The sequence below is a fragment of the Camelus ferus genome, chromosome 6 (assembly GCF_009834535.1).
Source record: "Camelus ferus isolate YT-003-E chromosome 6, BCGSAC_Cfer_1.0, whole genome shotgun sequence".
NCBI classification, from domain to species: domain Eukaryota; kingdom Metazoa; phylum Chordata; class Mammalia; order Artiodactyla; family Camelidae; genus Camelus; species Camelus ferus.
The window spans coordinates 21,966,716-21,990,443 of record NC_045701.1 but is presented as its reverse complement, the minus strand read 5'-3'; the positions used below and the strand labels follow the sequence as shown (position 1 = coordinate 21,990,443).

At 43.0% G+C, this 23,728-nt stretch overlaps 1 protein-coding gene across 1 annotated transcript in view; it reads left to right on the top strand.

Moving 5' to 3' along the window:
• The window catches only part of MAPKBP1 (mitogen-activated protein kinase binding protein 1), a 49,318-nt gene that overhangs the window by 1,668 nt on the left and 23,922 nt on the right, over positions 1-23,728 (top strand). Inside the window, exon 3 of the mRNA XM_014554322.2 lies at positions 21,164-21,255. Within this exon, the coding sequence (XP_014409808.1) occupies positions 21,164-21,255 (92 nt within the window). The remainder of the gene's footprint in view (positions 1-21,163; positions 21,256-23,728) is intronic.

The following is a 23,728-nucleotide window of genomic DNA, read 5'->3' as shown; positions in this document are numbered from 1 at the left end:
ATGCTATGACTCAGTTGCCCTTCTTAGAAGAGGGTAGTGGGACCACATACCTTGTGAAGGGCTAAGCTACCAGTAAGGTAGCCGCAAGTGTTAGTGTCACAGCTGGGGTTATGTAAGACATAGCAGCAGGAAGAAGTATGCTATAACACCTAGTCTGAAGAATTGGCTTGGTAAATGCTCTTGCCTGGGCTCAAAACAAATTTATTTGTTTATTCAAGGGACCTGAAATAATTTAACTGGAGCTTCTTGGCTTCTTAGGAATGATAACATGCAAGGGGCCAAATACTTGCCAACCAAGCAATTCTGGTTTGCCCTTGAGCATTGCTTTTCTCATTCACTGTATGCCAAGAGCCATATCCCACCCTGCTGCAGAAGTTCCTCAGAGACCAAGTCCCTTTCCATCCCTTCACTTGTCTGGGTGTTGGTGTATATGCTCTCTTCAGCTTTGTAGAGCCCCACAAGTTTGGGAATACAAAAGTAGACTTAATTTATTTAATCCCTGAGGGAATTTAGGGCCTTGTTTCCTCAGGATCAGATTAGACTTTTGTGTCTTACTAACAGCCAGTGAACACAGTAGCCTTGTGTGGTGCAGGAGTGCTACAGTGCATTTGAGACAGCCTCATTTTATTGCCTTGCTGTATCTCTTCAGAGATGAGTAGAACCAGTGAGGAGTGATTTAGAGTGCTAATGTACAGCATGGCAGAGTTCTGGGCAGACTTAGATCCCTGTCCCTTAGCAGAACCATACTTGGATTTGGTCAGAAGGTGAACACCTTTCCTGTATTTTTCAGCAGAGATTGTGTTGAATCAAAATTGGCCACAAGTTTACATGGCCGTGGAGATAGTGACTTTTCCAAGGACCCTTATTAATAATTGTTCATAGTCTCCTGAAGCAGGAGAATGAGCCTGAAACATAGACATTGTGTTAGATTTGGCTCTGTTCACTCATTTGTTGTGTTGGGTCAGTCTTAGGACTGTAATCTCTCATACTCTTGGTTGGTAACTTGGCAACAACTAGCACTGTTAGAACCATCTTCTCATATCTTTGGCCTCTTTTTCTGACCAAGAATGGTAGAGGTAATAGACATGTATGATGGGAGTTTAGTCTTCAGTATTAATACTGTAATTTTGGTCTGAAACTCAGAAGGTACGGTCACCATTCTTTAAAATTTACCATGTCATTTATCATTGATGCATTCAACAAACGTTTATTGTGTGCCTATCATGTGTAGAATCAGTGATAAATAAAGCATTATCCTTGCCATCAAAGAGCTTGTGGCCAGTCAGACATATAAACAAATAATTACAACATAATGTGGCAAGTGCTGTCCTAGAAGTATGTATAAAGGAATGCTAATGGCAGCACAGGGGAGGGAACCTAAATCAGCTTAGGGGAATTAGAAAAAAAACTTCACAGAGGAAGGGATGCTTGAACCATGAATCCTGAGGCAAGAGGAGAGGAGAAGTGCTGCAGGAAAACATTAAAAAAAGGGCATCCTTGGTGTCACCATTAAACATCCCTGTTTCAAACAGGAATTCAGTGCTTCAGACTGCTTTAAGTGGCTTTGTTTGTCCCAGAGCTGTGAATGAAGGAAATACTTAGCTGAAGTTGAATGACCCTTGAGTAGTCTGACAGAACAAGAGTGCTGGTGTATATCTTTAGCACCCAAAAGTAGTAGCTATCTTTGTGTTCCTGGGACCCTGCAGATGCCTGACTCCCCATATTCCTTATTGAAGACTCTCTATCAAAGATGATTCTAAAAGCCTGCCTCATGGTAACCAACGTTAAGACCTGGAATATAAGACTTTGTAAGCTGCTCTAATATGTGGTAGCTGTGGGTAATCATGGCAGTAGTCAGAGATCTTGTGATTCATGGATAACTAACCCTGAAACAAAATTTGAAGACCAAAAGACATATGCCTTTCACGAGGTGGGGGTAGGGGCAAAGAAGGAAGTGACAGGGGGCCTTTATGCAGCTCTTACCTCATATGGCCTGCTGCTTTGAATCATAACTGTTTCTTCTGTATACAGTAGCCTTTTCACCAAATTCTCCACTTATTTTTAGATCCAACTTTATATTTACTGGAGCCACACAGCCTTCTCTGACTAGCCCCACTACCTGGGAACCAATCTCTAATTGTTCTTTTATGTATGTCTTCATTTCCTAAGGTCATGTTCTTTTTCCTTTGCTTCACACTGTTTAGTATGGTGTAAGATATGCAGTAAATATTAAATGAATAAATGACTGAGAGTAATTTAAAGATGTCAAATATAGTAGAGATATACTTGAAATTCCAGGAGAATAGCAAGTGATTAGGAGGAGTTTGTCACCTCCTTAGAAGAGAAATCAAAGTTAGGAATTAAAAAAGAGGAATAATAAAATGTTGAAAAAGAAGTAGACATGCAGCCTATTTAGGTATGAAGGGCATTAAAGAGAAGGGGAACTACATACATGCGGAAAGTCGTGCTCATTAAAGGCTTTTTAATTCAGGAGAGACCTAGTTAGAAATATGGTCAAAATATGGCTAAAAGCTGAAGTGAGAGCCAGAAGAGATGAGGATTTAAGTTATTAGAGAGAGAGCAGATGAGAGCTGGAATTTTTACTAAACTTTTTCCAAGGGAGGGAAGTCTCTGCAGCATAATAGAATTGGAAAGGAGTAATTTGAGGTTTTATGCCAGATCTGCTGAGTCTTGATGAAGTGTAACTCAAAGTTATCAGATGTAAACACCCTTCAACTTCAAATCCTGTGCAACTGTCGGTTCTTTCTGTCGTCTCAGTTGAGGCTGTGCTTTCCTTAAGAAGCCAATGCGTGTGCTCTTGGTTGCTAACCCTCCCCCTCTTTTCTTAAAGTTCCTGAAGGATTTTTATGTGGAGGGAGCTGGGTTGTTTTTCATTTTAACAAAGGACAGAAATGGACTGAAGCCGAGCAGGCAAGATTTAAGTTAGAGATACAAAAGGATTGCCTGTGCTAGAGGGTTGTTAGGGTTTTAAAAAGTGAGTGAAGAAGGTTTTGAAATTTTCTTCCTCCTTCATAGCCATTAATCCAATCTGAGTTACATATTATACCTTTGAAAACAATGGGCAAGGTGGCTGCAACTTTCTTCTCGTTCTTAGTTTTCATGAATATAAGTCCAATCTTCCCCACCCCACCCCCAGTTTTTCTCCTGCCTGCTTGTATGGTGGTGTTTTGAGCCTTTTAAGCCTTTTAATATGTGGCTCCAGGAAGAGTTTGTGTAGGTGAATTTCATAGAGGAGAAAAATACTGGCAGTAATCTAATTTCAGCTTTTGCTTAATATTTGAGCCCTATATCAGTATTGAGATTATTTATTCTGCCTGTTTGGTAGTAGGGGATCATACTCACTTTCAAACATTCATGGATCACTGGCTCTAGCTTGATAGCGCTCAACATCGGGGTGGGGTCTGGAGGGCAGTGAGACATAATTTAAAAGATATACATTCCTGGGCCCTATCCTAGCTATATGGAATCAGAACCTCTGGGGGTAGAGTTTGGTAGTTGTGTATATATTAAATTCCATCAGAAGCCCAGTTGGATTATGAACTCCTGGCTTAAGTGCTAGGACCCTGAAATCTGTCGACTTCGTACCCAAGTCCCCATTGAGGCTTCTTGAGAATATATAAATATAAATATATATAAAATATAAAGCTAGCCCAGTAAGTATACTCTTCTCCTTGAATAGTTTTTTTGGTGGTGGTTGTTTTTAAATCTCCTTTGTGTCTTCTAGACTGACCGCTCTGTAAACTGCTATATGAGGGATAGATCTGAGAGAAACTGCCCTTTGCAGGGTCAGATATGAGGAGCTGATCATTGCCTTACTAAGACAGATCAGCAGGAATTTCCTCAGGAGGCAGGAATAGGAAACTTTATGATAATATCCCTGAGTCCTGGCCAGTTTTTTTATGTCACTGTTCCACCACCCACTTACCTTGGGATTCATAGGAACCAAGAGTTTTTAGTGTTTAATACACACTCCCTGGGCTCCCCAGCTAGAATAGATGACCAAGAGGAGAGGCCTCTGTGGCCAGCAGCCCTGCCCCTCACCTGTCTTTGTTGGTGAACTTGGGTAAGTTCTTGTTGGATTTTCTGTCTCTGATGTATTCTTTAAGGCTTGCAAAGTGTCTTGAGATCCTCAGAACAGGTGGTGTACAATGAAAAGTGTGAGGTGTTCTGTTTTTTTCCCTTTGATCTCCATTTCCTTCTCCTTCCGGTGTCTGCAGCTGCCCTCAGCCTTCAAAGTGATTCTCACCGGAGAGAGAATTCTTCTCTCCCCAGCCCAACACCTCTTGCTATGCTGTCTAAAATAGTCCAACCTCTTCAGGCTCTAAGTTGTCTTATAAAATCTTCCCTCATCTACTTGGCCTCACTCGTTTTGGAGTCTACCAGCACTGCTACTGTCCAAGTTTCTTTTCCCTTTCTCAGCTTGCAATTTAGGGCAAGTTTCCCCTGTTGGATCATTTTGAGTCACTGTCTTATTTCTTGCCAGTATTTTGAATGTCTTTGGGGCCATTGGTGTTTCTCTGACTTCACTTCTTTCTTCCATTTGTTACCTGTGTGTTTTCATTTCTTGATTAATTAAAAAAAAAAATCATAGAAATGAGGCTTCAGCTTGACCTCTGTAACCTCTGTCAACCACCCGAGTCTAAAGTTGGACTTGTGGCTGTCATCCCTGCCCCTTTGGAAAACAGTCTATGGCTTAAAATTTGGGACTATGTTTATTGAAACTAAGCTTCTCTGGGAATGTGGTGTGTCCCACTGTTGTTCTCAGAGTGTCTGTTGGTTTTTACTTCATGTCCAGACTGCTGTGTTGGTAGGGAAAGAAAGCTACAGTGTTTTCAGCAGGGTTTGTTGTATTATGCATCACATTCCCACTGCTATAAGCTATGCCTCTCCTCTGAGCTCCATTGTTTTCGGTCAGCTTCCTTTTACAGCAATTCTCAGTAGAGATGTGGGATGAGAATTTCCCACCTGTTTGGAAGTTTACTGAATCAAATCCACACTGTGGATTTTTCCTTAACTTCTGTTACCTCTTAAAAAAAGGGAGAAGGGTAGGGAGAGCAAGAAATAAAGTGAATATGACAAACAAATTGGGCAGTGTAGATCTTGAGGGTTGGTATTTTTGGTTGTTCAGATTTTCCAGATCTTGGTTTCCTTCCTCCCAACAGTTATATCAGCAAGTCCACAGTACTTCTTAATTGGCCACAGCATTTTCCTCTGGTTTTAAAGAGCGGTTACAGAAGAACGAGTTCACAGTATGGATATCTCCTCTTCGACTTTTAGGCAGTAAATTCCACCCTCTCTTATTTTATTGCAGAGAATGTTTGTAATGCTTTGTGTGTTGCTTCCCTAGTGTATAAAACTATCTTTTTTAGATTATATATATATTTTAAGTTTATATACTTTATCTCTCCCACTAAAACTGGAATGGAGCTAAAGACATTTTCCCTTCCCTGCCTCTTCACTCATAATTGAGATTTAAATATATTGGAAGATTTTGGAACAACACTTTGAAACCACATGGCTGTCCCTCCACCCACCACCACCACACACACACTTTGTCAGATTCTCTTTTGGAGGAATCCTGAGAAGGAATTCCTTAGGTTCTTCTGGATTTGAACATTGCTTCTCATTTGTGCTGAGCCCACTACAGTTTCTGGCTTTCCATCGTACCTTTCATCTGGCTTTGCTAACTCTGTTCCTTTAATGGTGCTTCTGGTCATTTACCTGTAAGTTCAGCTGACCCTTTAAAGATGCTGGCACTTAAAAAACAAAACTTAAAAAAAGATGAAATATAACATGGAAAAGTTTATGGAATATAATAATACAGTGTTATATTGTGAGTGATTATAAAATGATTGCTCCTGTTACCACCACCCAAGTCAAGAGATAAACACTGCCAGTGTGTTGGTAGTTTCTGAAGGATGTGATACTAGCGGTGTCATTAAGGTGAAATGAGGTTTTTGTCTTGCATAACTGAGATGATTTTATTGTTAGAAATTAAAATACCCAAGGACTTGATCTTGTCTATTTGTCCTTTGACTTTTCAAGTTGCGTCTTTTCCCATCCATTATAGATTGTGCCATTCAGCACTTCTAGGCAATATCCTTATTGAAACCACCCCTTTCCAACCTTTGTTGTCAGTGCTTCTTGTCCATATCTTACTCTCCCAATCCTGGAAGCAATAATATTTGTAGTGGTGATAATGGCTAACAGTTATTGAGCTTTTTGCTATGTACTGTGCTAAGCATGTACTTATATTACCCCATTTAAGTTTCACACCATCCCACTACAAGTACTATTACTCTCCCCATTTTGTAGATGAGGAAACTGATGCCAAGAGAGGTCAGGTGAGTAGGGGGTGGTTATATAGCCAGTAAGTGACTGAGCTGGTGTTCAAACCTTGGCTATCTTAACTCCTTCTCTTAATCTTTATCCTATACTCCTCCCAGGGAATCTTCATGTGCAAAACGTGACACTGAGCACAGAAGTTTGCCTAATATTGCTAGAGCCAAGAGTCACATCCAGCAATCAGCTTGGAAAAGCATAGTACCTTAAAAAAATACACTTTTCCCCCAACATTCCCCATAAAAGTTAATGTAATGAACTTCTCAGACTGATATTTTAGAACCATCATTCGGTATCCCTTTTCACTCTACATCCTTGCTCCTCTTCCCACTCCCAACTCCACAGATTTCCTGAACTGTGTCCCCACTTTTTGTTCTGGGGTACGGTTAGGAACTGTACAACTTGTGGTTCTGGGTTACATGCCTATCAAGTTGACAGGATGCAGCTGTGTGGTTCCAGATGCTTATAAGCTACAAGCAGTTGCTGCTTCTCTCTTGAGGTTGGAGCAAGGTAGAGGGGGTGAAGTGGAGACCAACAGATGCCTTGGTTGTTTCTGTGTGTGGGTATCGTGGGGCTTTAAACTGTTCTCCTCTTAGGTGGCAGTTGATCATGTAGCCCACACTCCTCACTGCTTGCTCGTGCTACCTACCCCAAATCTCTCCCTCTTTCCCTCTGTTCTCCATCTCTTTGTTACCTCTTTGGCTGTCCCTACCCACACCTGACTTGGTCTTTGAAACTGGACAATCACTGAGTTAAAATGCCTATTTTCTGTGAAAGAAACTGGATCTAAAATGCCCTGTGCCAGGGCTGACCTGGATGATGACAGTCACAGTTCAATGAACATGAAAATGAGCAAAAATGAGGTCATTTGCCCACCTGACTCTGTTTGGCTAGGGTGGCTCCAGGGTTGCTGAGTGCCTTGCCTCACCTGATCTCAAATGTGTATTATTTTGATTTCTTTCCTCAGATAGGAAGCAGTGATAACATTATGGGTGTAAAATCATAGGATCTTAATGCATGCTTTTCTGCAGCTGCCCCAGTTAGTCCTGATGAGAAACCCCAAGCTAGTTTGTGATAAGGGGGGGAGGAGCTGAGAGCATGCTCGGAAACCTTGACTCTTGCCATCACTCAGCTCCTGCCTGGTGAAAAGCAAGCAGCTGCTTGTCAGGACGAAACATGCAACAGGCTGGCTGCAGGCTTGCCTCCAGTACCCTGACACTGTCAGTCAGCTTCTATTTGGGAAAGCATAGTATCTTTGCACATCATGATGGTTTTCATACGACATAATAACCTGCTGCTGACTTTTCTAAACATGGCCTTTCTCCTTATGATGTCCTTCCTTCCCCAGGCTGCTTTAGTCTCCCTTGTGAGGCCTCCACAGCAGCTGTGGGAGAGACTTTCCCTCATAGCAAATCCAGAACTGGCTAATGAACAGGGCTTTTAAGAGTTAAGGTGCAGACAGATTAGTGGCGGGGGTGGGGTTGGGGCAAGAGGCCAGTGGTCTTGTTAAAATGCAGATTGAGTTTCAGACCCGCCCTGAGACTCTGCGTTACTACCAGGCTCCCAAGTGATGCCCCTAATGCTCTAGCTTGGGCAATATTTTAAGTAGCCGTGTGTGTGTGTGTGTGTGTGTGTGTGTGTGTGTGTGTGTGTGTGTGTGTGTGTGTGTGTGTGTGTGTGTGTGTGTGTGTGTGTGTGTGTGTGTGTGTGTGTGTGTGTGTGTGTGTGTGTGTGTGTGTGTGTGTGTGTGTGTGTGTGTGTGTGTGTGTGTGTGTGTGTGTGTGTGTGTGTGTTGTAATGGGGGCTGGCGAGACAGCTTCCTTCCTCACTTCCTCACTTCTGAGCTGGTTTCTTTGTGAGTATTAAATGATATTTAATGAACGTGAAAGCACATTGTAAGATCTAAATAAGTTTACAGCTATTACGGTGTTGCTAATATTATCAGGGTCCATAGATTTCTAGAATACCCAGGAGTTTTCTTCTAATTTGTTGGCAAGATTTTATTCCTTCAAGTTTCCATTTGTGAGAAGTCCTTTTTTGCAGGTTCAGCTCCTTCTGTTCTAACATTTAATCATCCTCCCTGTGTAGCTTTTTATCATGACCTATCTTCAGTACCTTTTTCTTGCCAATATTCTAACTTGTATCAATAATACTTTAACTACCCTGACCAAAAGAAAGGCTTAGCAAATATTCCTTTCGATACTAACTACTGTGTAATTTATTGCAGGGCTATGAATATGATTTTGGGGAATTAAAAAAGTCAAACTAGTGAACCAGGAATAAGGAGAGTCCTAATTGACTGTGTCTGATTGGAAATCACCGAATAATGAGCATGCTTTTTAACAGCAGTATCTTCTCTAGAAATAGATAAAACTTTTTTCTTCTTTTAGGGCTAATTCATTTATATTGAGAAATTATTTGGGAAGTGAATTGGTCTTAGAGCTTCCTTTTAGACTAAGAATTTGAAGGCAGAGTAAAAACTGTTCATTTTAAAACCCATTGTTTTAAGTTTCTAATATTGTGATGAGTGAAATATTCTATTTAAATAATTTTTGCTTAAAGAAAATTATGTGAAGATGGGGGAAACAAGTGCATTCGTACCCTTACACTATTGGTAAGAGCAGATGTTGATCTCATGTTCTTAGAGAACAACTTGGAAATGTCCTTTAGCAAAAAATTTACGTATTTTTAGCTTTTGATCTAGCAGTTATAGTTTTGGAATCTTATTCTATGCAAACATTCACACTACAAAAAAGTGTATATAACTGAAAATTTTTTGGGGGGGGTGTTATTCGCAATAGTGAAATCTTTGAGGTAATCCAAGTAATCATCAATAGGAGATTGGTGTACATCCATAAAATGAAATACCTTATACTTGCTGAAAAAGAACGAGGTTAATCTATATGTACTGACATGAGAGGGTATACAAGATCTATTAAGTGACAAAAAGCAAACTGTTTAACAGTTTTTATGTTAATGATTATTTATATTTTGTTAAAACATGTTTATTAGTATATGTGTAGAAAAAATTGTGAAGCTATAAATACCAAACCATTGTTAAAACTGGTTACCTCAGGGAGGGATAGTAGATTATGGTGGACATTCACTATCTACATTTCTATATTTCTGTAATGTTGGAATTTTGTACAACGAATCTGTATTATTTTTGTAAGTAGAAAAAAACAATAAAGGTAAAAGTCTCTCCAATTTAAACGTGTATTTCATACTTAAATCTAAAATGTTTAAATTTTAAAATCTGTATACTCATTAAAGCATTTATGTACAAATGTTGGAAAATATATCTGGTATAATAAACTTGGTTTGTTTTTTAAGTAATAATAGGACATAAAAATATTTTCTTACCCATTTGTCATTAACCTGTTAAATTTGAGATCATTCATTTCTGATATCTTCAAAGATATTTCCTTGGTAAATAATTTTTTTTTTGTATTTTCTGAAGTACGTGTCCTTTCTGAAAAGATTTTTTTTATACTATATGAAGAACCATAAAGAAGAAAACAGGCCATTCATAATTCTAACATCCAGAATAACTACTGATAGCTACAGTCATTTCTGATTAAAAAGGACAGTAAAGCTCTTTTTTTTTTTTAAAGTTTTTTTTTTGAGGGGGAGGGAGGTAATTAGGTTTATTTATTGATTTATTTTTAGAGGAGGTACTGAGGATTGAACCCAGGACCTCGTGCATGCTAAACATGTGCTCTACCACTTGAGCTATAACCTCCCTCCTCAGTAAAGCTCTTTTTAAACAATAGTATTGTTACTTTTACGAAACAAAAATTATCTCTGATCCTTTTAGGCTTGTTAACTATAATTTTGTCAGATTTATGAAGAGCCATGCCATGCATGTATTTGCTAAAGTCGGGGATAAAACTGTTTTGTTTGTAATCATTGAAGGCACATGGCTTATTCCCTTTAGGCTTTCCCCAGTCTTTTCTGGAAAGGTGTCAAAATACTGCTTCCTACTCCAGTTTCTACAGCTGGCTGTGATAAATGGAGAATTCTCTAGGAGCTTAAAGAATTTACCAAGTAAGATAAATCAAAGAATATTCACAAATATTTTTAAAGTATTAAAAGTGGATTCAACAAATATACTATATTAAACACTGTGCCCTGTGCTGTAAGTATAGAGTTGTGTGAGACACAGCCTCTGCCTCCCAGGAGATTATAGGCTAGTAGGAGAGATAATACAAAATCCATGAAGAATTCCTGTACAAAGTACTGAGTAGTACCTACCATGTGAATGATGCAAATTAAGTGCTGCTGTAAAGAATACCAATGAGGGAGGAGTAATTTATGGCCAGGGTGATCACAGAAAGAATCATAGGGGATGTGATATTTGAGCTGGTTCTTAAAGGAGGGGTAGGGTTTCAGTATGGGGTGGTGGAAGGGAAGAGCATTCCAGGTAGAAGAATATAAAATAAAGCCGCGAGGCTCCTTTCCAGAATAATGAATAATCCAGATTGACAAATACACATGATTCATGGAAGTGACTACTAGGAAATAGAAGAAAAAGAGGGCCCACTGACGGATGCTAAGCCAAGACATTTGTAATTTATTTAGTTGGCAGTAAGGAGCCATTGAAAGTTTTTGAGCAGGGGAGAGGTGTAATCATAGTTATGCTATGGAAAGGTTATTTTGATAAATTGGCAGGGGTAGGATAGGGACTGCAGTAAGGAGATTGATTGGAAAGCCATTGCCATATCCAGGAATGTGGTACTGAAAGTCTTAGCCAGGGCATTGGCCTTAGGAATGGAAAGGAAGTGAGCATTTTATAGAGAATAACACGTTGAAGAAACCTTCCTTCTTCTAGGAGAGTCTCATGGCACAAGTTTGCATGATTGTGTGGGCACCAGGAGTCCTCCCCACTCCCCTTGATGTCCCAGAACACACATTCACTTTGCACACTTAGTCCAGATAAGAAACAGTTAGGATTCTCCCTGGTTACAACGTTTGGAAACCAAAAGATTAAGAAAACCCAGGCATGTAGAGTTGGTGAATGAGGAAGAATTCGACCTTTCTTGATGATTAGACTTTTAGCTCATAAAGCTTTGTTTGTGATTCTGGTCTTGCTGTAGCGAAGAGTGACCTTAGAGAGGAAAAAAATATTTTTCTTATTCTGGTTGCTTAAATTGAGCTGTCCTCTATGCTTATCTTTCTGATAACTGGAGGAGAAAGGTGGGGTAGGAATCCCTGCTTTATCCCAGGCACTGTGTTGCCAAGGCTTCTCTTTGGACTTGGGCGCGTGCTGTTGGTTATATTATAATTGAGTCCTTTAGCTAGAGGCCCCTCATTCCCTCCTTTCTGGTCTGAGGTCTGATACCATCCTTACCTCTTCCTCCATCTGCACACGGAATCAGATTCCTCTTCTTCTGACTCTGTAATGTCAGTTGCCTTGGAAATGAGTGTCAGCTGTCTGTTGACTGTAAGTTCTGGTGCCAGCTGGACGTGGGCAAGCTCTGACCACGTGGGATACTCTGACATTGGAAGACCCTCTGTGCTCTTTCTCTGCAACCATCTCAGTGTGGAGAGGTCAGAACCCATTTTTAGACCATTAAGCTACTGATAAGACCAGCTAATTTTTTAAAAAACAGTAAAGCTAGCAGGAGAGGACTCTGTCACCTCTCTACTACATCCTGTGCCCTTTACCTTCTCCGTTGGTTCTCAGACCTGTCCCTAAGCCTCTGTGATGGCATGGTGACTTCCCCGTGTACTCTTTCAGAAACTGCCAACATTCTGGTGATTTTGGACAACCTGAACTCTCTCCTTGAACCCTATGGTTTCTGGAACCAAGCAGACCTAGGTCTGAATCCTGGTTCTCCCACTCGCTACTTACCTAACTCCTTCATCTGTAAAATGGAGATAATACTAGTCCTTCATAAAGTTGTCAGAAGCATTAAATGAGGTGATCTTGTAAAGCGTTTAGCACAGTTTTGCCCACAGAGTTCACATTCAGTAGATGGTAGCTGTTATCGCTGCAGATCCTCTCTCTGCCCAAGACCCTTCACAGCCCATGTGTCTTTTTGAAAGAATACTCGGAACATTGTTTTTCTTCTTAGTCTCAGGAGGGGTTAAAAAGGCCAAATGCTTTATAATTTAATGGTTCCCCACCTGATTAATCACTAGAACCACGTGGAGAACTTTATTATGCAGATTCTTGACCCGCTCCATGGCTGTGGATCTAGAATCTTGCGGAGACAGGGGATGGGGAAAAGCTGGGGACTGCTATCTGAAAAAAACTCGTTAAGCCCTCTGAGTAATTCTCTCAACGGGCCAGGATTGGGAACCTCTGTTCTCTAGTCTCCAGGGGCTTATGGCTAAAGGATCTCTAAGGTCACCTCCTCCCAAGCAGTGACAGACTCACCTTCCTTAGAAGCTGAGGCTATTTTAATCCCAGCACTGTGGAATTGGCTCAACTCCAACTAATCTTGAGCTCTAAGTGAGGGAGCCTGGTTTTTCTGTCATATTAAAAGTTGTTTGTTTCTGGGAGACTTCATGGTAATAGACAGTAAGACTATAAATCAGCTAGATGGGGGAGAGATTAAGAGCTGAGCAGAGAGGCAAAGTCTGTTCTACAGTCTTGTGGTGGCCATTGTGTCCCTTCCTGCCTCTGACCAGATGGCACTTTGGACTCTGAAGGAGCAGGAATGAGTGAGCTTGGGCATGATACCCACCTCCCCCTTCCTCCTACCAGGGCTGGTCCCTGGGTCTCTGCCTAGCTGGCTAAGTCTCTGCACAAAGCCTGCTGGCCTTGGGCTTCCTCTGTGGCTTTTGCATAAGTGGCAATTCTCAGAGTCTGGGAGAGAATCTGCTTTGTGAGATGAGAGTGTAGTGTGTGGACAAGAGACAAGCATAGTTATTCTTAACCTGCAGGAAGGGAGGGAAAGGCAGAGAGGGCTCTGCCTCGGACAGGTCTGTGACATGTTTGTTTATAGAAATAGCAAGCCCATAATTTGGCTGGAATGACTTATAACTCAGGTATTTATAACTTGTATTGAGTGGGATTCAGAAGTGGAGAAAAGGAGAAGGGGGAAGAAAGAAACTGGTGGCAACAAAACATGGCAACCAAAACAGAGATCCACTTCCTCCCAGTTGCTGGGGCTTCTTTACCAGTTTGAGGTCAGCTAAATCCTAGATGACCCTGTCCTTTTGTGGCTCTGGGCTCTTAGTTTTTGTCTCTCCAGGAAGCAGCTGCTCCCTCGCTTCTGCAGACTCCCTGTAGAAGTCCCTCATACTAAGAAAGGAAGAACAGATTCAAACCCCCTATGCCATGGGCTCAGGCAAGAAGCCTTTCTCTGGCAGTGCCGTTGTCTTGGCTCCACACACTGGATCTTTCATTGGCTAGTGCCTCTCCTCTAGCTTGTGAGCTGATCAAATCTCGGGACTGGGTGGGTGGGAGGGGAAGAGGGAGGGAGAGAGAGAGAGAGAGGAAGAGAGTGAGGGAGAGAGACCAGAAAAGCTTAGAAGGCTTTGCCCAGAGTTCCTGAGATCCTGTGTTAGAGGTTTGGGGCTGCTTGGGACCCTGTGCTGTGCCACCTATGTTGCAGATGGTTCTGGACTCTGGAGAGTTCGTTTCTTGCCTCCTTCACTTCTTTATAGCACTTACATCAACTACCCCTTCCTTCTGGGAACTCTCCCCTTCGCTGACATCTTGGTTCTCCTCTTCCCTTTCTGACTGCCTAGGACCTCATCTTCTCCATACTCTAAAAATAGGTATTGCCCACATCTCTCTCCTCAGCCTCAGCCTTCCCTCTATCTTCTGTCTCACTGTATTTTCACTGGTGGTTTTCACCTCCATGTGAATAATTCTCAGATATCTATTTCTAGTCCTGACCTCTCTCCCAACTTCTTGTATATGTTGCTAAATTAAATGTTCCATGGTTCCTACTAAATATCCCTGAAGCATCTTAGGTTCAGCGTGTCCAAAACAGATGTCATTGGTTCCCGTCCTTCCTCCTTTGTCCAGGGCCTCTTTCTGATCATCGTGCCATTTCTTTTCATAGCACCACCTAGTTCCCTATCTCTGAGGTTCAAAATTTGAGTCTTTTGTCTTTTTCCTCCAGAATTGTACAGTTCCCAGTCTTGCTAATTCTGTTTGCTTTGCCATCTTTTCTTTGTCATTATTTCTTTTCTACGCCCACTGTCTTCTTACTGGGCTAGATCCTCATTCCTTCTCACTTGTACTACTATAATACATCCTAATGGGGCTCCCTGCCTGTGTTATATGTCTTGTATACATCATCACCAAGCATAGCTTTGATCGTGTCCCTCACTTGAAACGCTTCAGTGACTTCCCAGGGCCCACAGTTGACCACTTAGTTTGGCAAACAAGGCCCTTCCTGGTCTGGATGCAGTCTACCTCACCTCACCTAATTCTCCTACAAAAACCTTTGCTTTTCCTGCTGCTCACCTGCTCTGTTGTTTCCTTCTGCCAAACTCACTCATGCAGCTTCTTCTACTGAGAATTCCTTCTCTCTGTATTTCTGTTTGTCAAATCCTGTCCTCACCGCAAGGCCCAGGACAAATTCCATTTGGTCTTCCAAGAAACCTTCATTGTTTCCCTTTCCTGATCTTGTTCAGAAATCATCTCTCTTCTTTCTCTTTGAGCGCTTTGTATCTTTCTTATGACCCTCATCGCATACTGGATTGCTTTGCGGTGTATCTACTCATCTTCCCTAATGGATTTTGAGAGTAGAGGGTTGAGTCTTATATTCTTCATCCTAGGATCCCCACAGCATCCCAGTGGCTTTTAAACGTTTTTGAGAACAACTCACATTAAGAAATACATTTTGCATTGTGACCCAGTACACATGCACACACTCACAAAGCACAGACCCCTCACAAAGTAAAGTTTCATGATCAATACTTACTGTTACTACATGCCATGAAATCTGCTTTTTGTTCTATTCTAGTTATTTGTTACCCACTAAATCAATTTCAGATCCCATTAATAGGCTGTAATCTGCACGTTGGAAAATACTGTTCCATCTAGTATGAATGAGTAGTCCTGTCTGTCGCCTCTGAGCCACCTGTTTTCTCCATCTTCTTTAATGAGAGCCAAAAGCGCTCTTAAACAGTTGGCTTTATTCTTTCCTTCTCTCCTGGGGATAGGCGATTCTGAAGTTATCCCTTTATCTCATTACAGTGAGGGATGATTTTGCTTTCCTTCTTTCTCTCGAGAGGATACAATCCTGCCTGGCCTGGTGCATGTTGGGAGGGTGGGCATTCAAGCCTTCCTCTGCAGTGTGTCTGTGGTAATTCTGCCCTCCTGCAGACTTGCTTCCGGGGGAAGATGACATTATCTTTCAGGTTGATATGGGCTTTCCTCCATCTTAATACTCTCCACCTTCAGGGGAAGGCTGGGCCATAGCTTGAGTGTTCTCCCTGCTTCTAGGCTGTGTTTCGGATGTGGAGGCAATCACTGCAGAGTACAGAAGCGGTGCCCCCTTCTCAGTTCTGAGTTTTCACCTGTGCATGATGTTCCTAAATCTGTGGATGTGTCAGGGTGCTAGCTGCCCGTAGCAGTGGTGTCTCATGTTACTGGCCGTAATCAGTTACTTGGACTGGTGTGTCTTTTGGGCTATGTTCCACAGCATTGGGCCACGAGGATTTGGAGCTGAAGTTCCTGTCAGGACTTGGGGCCCTGTCCCTGACTAGAGGACAGCTGTTTTCTCATAGGGCCTCTTCCCTGCCTCAGTTTCCTCAAACGATGCCTGAGGCAAGAACTCTCATACTAGTGAGAATGCTTCCTTATTGTGAGAGATGCTGTAGTAGTGTTCAGGAGGAGCTAGGTCATTGGTTCCCAAAGTGTGATCAGAGAATCCCTGTGGTCCCCGAAACCCTCTTAGGGGATCTCTGTGATCCCCCTTTTACAATTACATTTCCAAATGAGGTCAGATTTTCTTTTATCTTCACCTTGAATAACATACCACAACAGATAGAATGCAGATGCAGATAGAAGAATCCAGCCATTTGCTATTAACCCAGACATTAAAGAGATCTGCAAAAACATTAAACAGTGCCACTCTTCTCACTAAATTTTTTTGCTTTTGTTTTGGAAAATAGAGTTTCTTTTAATAAAAGGGCTAACGTGATGGATTTATTGTTATTTTTAAATGATTAAATGTATTTAAATATTTCCATTGTAATTTCTAATATAGTAAATATTGATAGATATAACTGGTATAAACAAAAGCTCCTTGGGATCCTTGGTAATTTCTAAGAATGTAAAGAAACCAAAGAGTGGAAGAGATCAAAAAGTGTGAAAATTCCCCAGCAGGTCATGCTGTGGTAACAAATCACCTCCAAGTCTCCCTGACTTAGTGGATAGTTTATTTCTTGCTCATACTTATGTTCAGTGTGGATCGGTGTGGGTGTTCTGTTCATCAGAGTTACTCGGGGGCCCAGGCTGAGGGGGCCGATCTCATCACCTGCTGCCACATTTAGCAGTCAGGGAAAGGGATGTGCACAGTGAACCTTGAAAACTTCTACTGGAAGTGGAAGTGACGTGTCAGAGCATCAAAAACATGTGCAGACTTATGAGCACTTAAGTGAGAAACCTAAATCAAATAAAACCATACGTTCTGGAGTTCTTTCTACCCTTTCTCATCACATTGCTTGGTCACTGGGTGTCAACGAAGTGGCCTGAGGATAAAGAGAAGTCAGGTATGTGAACTGCAGAAGGATGTTGCTCATGAGGTGCTAAGCCCCACGCCACATCCCAGACCCTATCTTTTCTCTCTTTTTAACATTTGCTCTGCAAGATTTAAGACATACAGCAAAGACATAATCAGTGAAGGGTAGCAACTTAGGCCTTGCCCTCAAGGAGCTCATATTTTGGTAGAGGAGACAGACAGTAAATATGTACACAAAGATATAATTGATGTTGGGTCACCATGTGACTCTAAGTGCAACAACAAAAAAATAAAGCAGGGTAAGTTGGGTATCAAGTGATAGCAGTAAAGCCAGTCTGAAAAGTCCTCTCAGAGGAGGAGACCTTTGAGCAAAGACCTGGGTGAATTAGCTGTGGGAATAGTTGAGGGAAGAGCATTTTATGGAAGGAATAAATAGCACATGCAAAGGACCTGAGGTTGGAATCTGCTTGAGGTGCTTGAGGCAGCCAGGGTGGTTGTGTAGGAGGAGGGTGTAGGAAACGAGGTCAGAGAGGTAGCCAGAGGCCAGATGACTTAGGGCTTATAAACCAGGATAAAGTTTGGATTTGACCTTAAGGATTAGAGGCTTTGAGCAGAGTAATGACATGATCTCATCTATATTTTAAAAGAATCACAGTGGCCTGCCATATTGCGAAAAAGACTATAGGAAGTAAGGCCTGAAGTAGAGTGAACACATGGGCATTACAGCCATAGTCCTAGTGAAAGAGAGAAGTTGCTTGAGCCCAGTGGTGCCCTGGGAAATGTTTACATGCTCTCTGAAGAGGAGGAAAAGGGCCCTGATTTGTAGCATTGTCTGATTTCATGGTGTAAGTACTCCTGCCATGGTGATTTCAAGCTACCAGTGTGCTGTCACTGAACATGGAGCTGGGAAAAGAGGTGCACAGTCGGTCCCCTGAGCCCATGCAAGCCAGCTGCAGCACACCGCTGCTGACCCCGGGGGCTTTCAGCCTGGGCGTGTCTGCAAGGGGGTGTCCAGGTTTGTCTCCATTCCCTAGGGTGGATGAAAGCTATACCACCTTTTTGGAAAGAAGGGATATAGAGAGGATTATGAGAGGGAGAGAATCAATTTATAAAGTCCACCGTGCTGGAGCCTTGTAGAATAAGCCTAGATGTTGGAGGCCTTGCAGGAGCCCTGGACTCTCAGATCCTTTGAAAGTGGAGCTCAGCTCCAAACCTCCCTGCAAACAGGAAGCTGGTTTGAGTTAGAACATAAAATAAAAACCAGCTGATGCCCCTGAATGTTTTTCCCCTGCTCCTCCTCCTCCACAGAGCCAAAGGAAACTGCCTTTTTTCCCCTTGGATAGCTGCTCAGAAAGCCAGAAAAAGCCAAAAACAAAACCCATAAATCCTTTGAAAATCATCCAAGTTTTGAGCCCAGGCAAACTCCTGTCTGTGGGGTTTCCTAGCCCGGATGTCTCCGCTGCCGAGAGTCCTAGGAGGAAAGTGACAGCAGGACACAGAGGTGCCAGGGACCAGGCTGAACCCAGGCCCAGCGGGGAGAGATGGTCCTTATCAGGGTCTCTCAAACTGCAGCTTCCAGCCCACTTGTAGGTCATGAAGTCAGTAAAGTAAAGACCAGAACTGTTTTTAAATGAAATAGAATATAATAGAAATTGGAGTATATAACATGCAGTAAGAGTAAATATTGTTCTGTGAAACTTTCGTTTCACTTTTATGAACATGCTCACACATACATGTATATTTATACTGGGTCATGATATAAAATGTGTCTCTTACTGTGGCCTGTGGTGAAACTTTGGGATCTGAGTAACTCAGATCTCTTTCCTGCTTTTTTTTTCCCAGTGTTTTTTTTTTTTTAATTGACATATAGTTGATCATTTTTTTTAATGGAGGTACTGGGATTGAACCACTGAGCTATTATCCTCCCTTATAATAAATCTTTAATTTAAAAAAAAATTTTTTTTTTTTGGTGAGTGGGAGGTAATTAGATTTATTTATCTATTTATTAATGGAGGTACTGGGGATTGAACCCAACCTCGTGCATGGTAAGCATGGACTCTACCACTGAGCTATACCCTCCCCACTCCTTCCTGCTTTAGATTGCTGTTGAAAACTCCAAGCTAGTTCCAGAATTAATCTCTGTGGGGCTGGATCATCTACCCACGAAACACCTACCTAAATTCCTGTCAGAGGAAAGGGAAGCTGAGAACCAACAGACTGGTCTGATTCTTTAGGACCAAAGCTGAAGCATAAGGGAGGGACTGATGTGAATTTGAAGCCAAAGGATTTGCCTGAAATCAGATTAGCTGGAAGAGAATAGGCGTTGAGTGGCCTTTTAGCTCACTGCACTTGCTTTTGTGACCTTTCCCATCTATGCAGGTCATGCTGGCCTCAGGCTTCTCTTTCTCTTTTCTCTGCAGTAGGCAGCTGGTGCAGCAGGAATGTTCCTGAGTACCCCTCCCCCTGGGAGAGCCAGGGGCACACTGCCAGGATGGGGAGTGGCACCCTGAACTGAGTATCCCCAGACTTCCCCAGGGTTATTTTGTACTCTGGTCAGTGTGCACGCCTTTCAGAAAGGTGATTGGGTGCCAGGGGGTCATTAAGTATGGAAGGAGGCATAAATTAGGGCAAACTATCAAGAATGCATAGAGTAGGCTAAAGTTTGTCCCCCACTAGGTTTAGTGCCTCACAAAGGTCCAAGTGTAACTGGCAAGTTTGGTGCTTGCCACGTGCCTGGGGTAGGTACATTGCCCTGGAATTAAACTGCCTCTGTCAGTGACACATGTTGGACACACATTGTAATTCCTGGTCCATATCATCAAGAAGCACAGAAGACTCTTGGGGACCTTCCTGGGGAATAAGTTTTAACTATAGCGTCCTTATTTTGGTCTTTGGCCACCTCAGGGAATTTCTTTCCAACCTAATTCAAACTAAAATGGTCCTTGGAGATAAGAATTTAAGCAGGCCCTCTAGGAGCACTGAGAATCCTCCAGCTGGGAGAGTAAGAGGGAAGGAGCAGTCCTAGAGTACCCTAATTGACTCTGGGCTTCCCCTCTCTGGATACTGGCCCGAACTAGGAGTAGATGGCCCTGTACAAGTGTGAACACCCCTGAAGTGTTTCTGGTTCACATGGCTCTCTTAAGGCCCCTGAGACTCTCTTAGCAGAGTACACTCTACCCTGTTTACATTGCCATTTTATGTTCAGAAGCCCCTCTCTGAGCCAGTGAAGACCCAGGACATACCTGGGGAGGGCTGTTGCAGGGAGTCCAGACAGGGCTAGACCTGGACATGCGAGATGTCGTGTAGCAGACGGTGAGGTGGAGTGATAAGCAAGAGGTGACAGGGCTGTTTGAAGCCTACATGGCATCATCTAGCAGAAGTAATTTGAGGCTAGTCCATTGTGCATCCCGGGCCTGCAGACAGTGCAGGGTAACAATAGTGATGATGAGAGCGATGGTGAATGGCTCATGTGGCCATGTCCTCTCTGAGCACTTTTCATGTGTTTCCCTTTCATCTCTGTGGGAGTTGTGGCTTAATAATAATAATTAGAGTACTCTGAGCATCTGTGCTTTGCAAAACACAGCATTAAGCCATGTTTCTGCCTCCTAAGCTTGTAGTCCATATGAACTGGCACACATGGGTGGGTGGAGTCCTCTGATGGAGGGCAAGAACATGATGGAATGCAAAGATCAGGGATAGTCTGAGTCACCTAATTGATGCCTAACATCCTAACATTCTTCTGGCTCTTGGAGATCAGAGTGGCCAAGGCACGAAGATTAGTGACCTCCCCTGATTCTCAGAGTGACCCAAGAGGCCAGCCTGGGGACCCACAACTCTTATCGTGTAAAGGGAGCCTTCCTGGATTGGGGGAGTACTTGTTCCTCTGTGGCCATGAGCTGAGTTTTAACCACTTTATTTTCAGTAGTTTGATTGCTGTTTAAAAGCTAGTGATGCACACTGGCTTTTTTCCATGTGGTCAGGGGGCCTATGGCCAGGTCAGAACCTGGACAAGTCAGTAGCCCCATTCCCCAGAAGCCAGGGCCATCAGGAAAGCAGTCAGCATTGCAGAAGGTGCTGGGTACCTTCAGCACTTTTTTCCCAACCCCACTCTGTCCATGACATAACACTTTTCTGTCTTTCTCTAACAGGTGACCTTGGAGAAGGTGCTTGGAATAACAGTGTCTGGAGGCAGAGGACTTGCCTGTGACCCCCGATCGGGTTTAGTTGCCTACCCAGCTGGGTAAGTGGCTTGGAAGAGGTCTTACTGCATCGGAGCATAGCCATGCTAAACCAGTTGGGGTGGGCATGGGTTTTCTGGTATCTTCTGGGAGATGTGTCCGGGTTAATGTTTTGGTGGCATTTTTATAAAGGAGATTCAGGGCCAGGTGAAGACTCTTTGTTGATTGTTGTCCTTGTAGCCATCCTGTCCTGCTTTTTGGCCACTCACACCCACCCACAGACTCACACTTTCTGTTACACATAGCTTCCAACACCATCTTCAGTATCTTTGACATCTGCCTTCTAGTCATTTTTAAAAACAGCTTTATTGAGATGTAATTTACTTTTTACAACTTCCCCATTTAATATGTACAATTCAGTGGTTTTTAGTCTATCCACACAGTTGTGCTGCCATTACACAATTTTAGAACATTTTCATCACCCCAGAAAGAAACTCCATGCCCCTTAACAGTCACTCTGTACTTCCCTCCAAGATCCCCAGCCCTAGGCAATCTCTCCTCTACTTTCTGTCTCTGTAGATTTGCCTGTTCTGGACATTTTATATAAATAGAATCATATTTTTTGTGACTGGCTTTTTTTTACTTAGCATGATGTTTTCAAGGTTCGTACATGTCATGTTGGGTGTCAGTATTTCATTCCTTTTTATGTCTGAGTAACATTCCACTGTATGGATACACCATATTTTAACTATTCATCAGTTGATGGACATTTGGGTTCTTTCTGCTTTTCGGCTGTTACGAGTAACGCTCTGAACATTTGTCTACTCTGGTCCCTTTAAGAGATTATCAGTGCCATGGAAGAGAAGTAGGGTCCTGGGGCTGGAGTTCCTCTTTCCCTTGCTGCCTTTTCACTCCTCTGCTTCTTCAGATGAGAAACCCACAACCGTAATTGCCTTAAGCTTCTGCAGAAGTGTTTCTTTTGGAGGCTTGGGGCCTCTCCTGCTTTTGGTTCTGTCAACCTCTGTTCCTTGCTGTTGGTCACAGGAATGTGAAAATGGGAGGGCCACTGCTCTGCCTCTTTCCCCACTGTCATGTTGGGAATGCTGAGTTCCCCAGTGTGATTTCCGTAGCAACTCCTGTAGTTTTATATCTGTTACATGATTTTTTTTTTTTTAGTTTTAGCATCCCATCAAAAAAGCTGCCTTTATCAAGAATTTTTTCTGTGCCAGACACTTTGTTAAGCAATTTGCAGGAATTATTTTGTATAAGCTTAGAGCAACCCTGTGAGGTTGGTACTATTATCATCCCATATTTTAGAGGAGGAAACTAAAATTCAAAGAGATTAAGCAGTTTGCTCCAGGTCACACAGCGGGTATATGTCTGTATTGGGATTCCAACCCAAGTAGTTTGATGGCAGAGCTCATTCTTAAAATGGTGTGGGGTGGGAGAAGACCAGATTTTCTGCTAGGTTTTAAAGCTGCTTTTCCCCTAAGCCATCTACCTGCCCTTCAAATAAGAAGAGGCCAGTTGATGGGGAGCTCAGTCTATGCCAGGGAGACTTCTGCTCCTGGGCTCTGGAATGTGTTTCTCCTGGGTGGCTCTTTGGCATGTGATGACTGTGAGAGTTGCACTGGCTTCACCCTGCAGAGGCTGAGTTGGCCACCTTCTCCCCCTCCAGAAGCAAGCTGATGAATGATCTCTGTTGCTGGATCCCCTCTGCAGTCTCCGGGGAATTCCACTCGTGCTGTCTTGGCCTGGGAAAGCCAGGTTCCTTCTTGTTGGAGGTGGAACTGGTGGCTGGATGTGGGGCAGGCAGGAAAGGCCTGGGCTGCTCCTCCGTACATGCTGAGCCCTGTGTCCCTGCCCTGGGGAGTGTGGAGCCCTGCTCCACCTCCCTCCCCACACACCCAGACCTCAGGCCCAGAGCCTTTAAGGGTGTGTGCTTCTGTTTGTGGGCAGGTCCCAGCCTGGCTCGTGCCTGGGAGTCATTTTCCTTCCTGGTGGTGTATGGAAGCTTTCCTGCTGTCACCTCTAGTAGGTTTCCTGAGTGTGTTTGGCTTGGGCCAGCCCTGGGCAGTGTCCTGATCCACTCCCTGACCTTTTGGTTTCCTAAAACTTTGAGTCCTCTCTTTACAAATAGCCTTTTTCTGGGTGTTTTAGTTTTGCTCTGTGCTCGAGCTCCCTGACGTGCCTCTGGGGTATCTGGGGACCACCAAAGCCTATGTGAGCCAAGCAGACTCTTCCCCCTCAACCCCGTCTTCCTATCTGGTGATCCTACCCCACCCCCATCCGCCACTCTCTAGTTTCTACTGTGCTTGTTGCTGTAGAAGCAGCTCAGGTATCCTAGAAACAAGAAGAGAAACAAAGCTCAGAAAATTCTCCCAGAGGCCTAGAGGCAAAGATCAAACCAAAACAAAGTTTTCTGAAATGAAACAGCTCAGGGAGGGTGGAGTGGAGGGCGCTGTGTGTCAGGCAGAGGTGGGTTGAAGTCTCTGGGTAGAGACCCCTCGGTTTTAGTGGCTCCTGCACCTCTTC